The sequence below is a fragment of the Triticum dicoccoides genome, unplaced genomic scaffold (genome assembly GCF_002162155.2).
Source record: "Triticum dicoccoides isolate Atlit2015 ecotype Zavitan unplaced genomic scaffold, WEW_v2.0 scaffold198866, whole genome shotgun sequence".
Lineage (NCBI taxonomy): Eukaryota > Viridiplantae > Streptophyta > Magnoliopsida > Poales > Poaceae > Triticum > Triticum dicoccoides.
The window spans coordinates 1-1,424 of NW_021233441.1; the positions used below are offsets into that span (position 1 = coordinate 1).

General features: G+C 37.0%; 1 protein-coding gene across 1 annotated transcript; it reads right to left on the reverse strand.

Annotated features, from left to right (window-relative positions):
• Window positions 1-8: 8 nt before the first annotated feature.
• Window positions 9-1,342, reverse strand: LOC119345016 (aminopeptidase M1-C-like; the record flags this gene model as incomplete). The annotated part of the gene is made up of 5 exons (XM_037615263.1): window positions 9-97; window positions 208-292; window positions 511-685; window positions 961-1,054; window positions 1,150-1,342. Coding segments are annotated over 5 exons (636 nt in total), but the record flags the coding sequence as incomplete, so codon positions are not given.
• Between the last annotated feature and the right edge of the window lie 82 nt (window positions 1,343-1,424).

Consider the following 1,424-nt stretch of genomic DNA (forward strand, 5'->3'; position numbering starts at 1 on the left):
ATCGGGTGAGACCCGTTCATTGAATCCAATCTAAGAGTTTCAACCGTGCCCACAAGAAATTTCAGCCAAATATTCCATTGAGGAAAAAATGAGTCTACTGCTTCGTGGCTCATCTGTTAAAAACTAGTGCTTTCAGCATGCATAAATAGCTTGGTATTTAATTCATGATATTTTAATCATCAACTTACCCATGTAGCAAATCCTCACTTAGCCATATGTCATTCCACCATTCCATGGTTACAAGATTGCCACACAATTGATGAGCTAATTCATGTGCCACATTAACTGCAATCTAAACATAATAGATGTTGAGGTCAATGAACAAAGGATGTCTTCACATTACAACAATCATCAAGAAAAAAGGTGTAATATTCAGACATTATCATTATTTAAAACTGTGATTGCCATATACATCGGTTAAGTAGGGTAACATACCATAATTTTTCAAATCGTGAGTAGTAACTGGTGATTGGAAAGGTCAAAAATAAATTTTTGAATTACAGTCCTTACTTCCTGCTGTTTGGTGGATGTTGTAGACGTCTCATCCAAAAGCAAACCTTCCTCTCCGATTGTGACCAATCCAAAGTTTTCCAAGGCCACAGGAAAGTCAGGGATTCCAATCATGTCCAGCTTAGGGAGTGCATAAGGAGTTTCAAAGTAACTTAGACAGGCAGGAAATAAACACCTGGTTAGGGATTCTATCCATTAACATTCATATCTTGAGATACTTTATCACAATCAGGAGCATACCCAGGTTAAGATACTAGGTGCACTTGACAACATGTGCAAGATGTTTTGCTTCGTAACTTCATGTATAATATAATGTGTGACACATGTTTTGGTAGAAAATATGTATGCTTTTAAACTAGGACACCATGTCAGCTTATCTCTGGGATTATATTGACTTATGTTCTTATTTTAACTAGTGTAATTAACTACAGGGGTAGGTTATGATCTTACTCATCATATAGATCCAATGACTTCACTCCAACATCCAATGCAAACTGTCCTTGTTTAGACTTGCCAACTTCAGTGTACACACGGGCTTTGGTCCCTAAATAATTAGAATGGTGAATTGTGGTAAAAGTAAGGAATGCAACGACATTTCAAAGGATGATGTGAATGCGATAACAAAAGTGGATTTGATACCTTGTGACGTCACACCTTCTATAAATTCAAAAATACGAACAACCATGGCAACTAAATAAGTTGACATGAGGGGTGATTCCTCAAAATGGACAACCTTGATAGAACCATCCACTATCTCACCAAGTACAGGCATGTTGGATAGAGCTACCAAGTCGGATTGAACTTCTAAAGTTAACTTGAACGTAGCCTGAAAGTTTGAAATAACATGAGAAAAATGATAGAATATATAAATGACCTCATTGAGGCCCCTGGTGCACACATATGAGAGGAACATT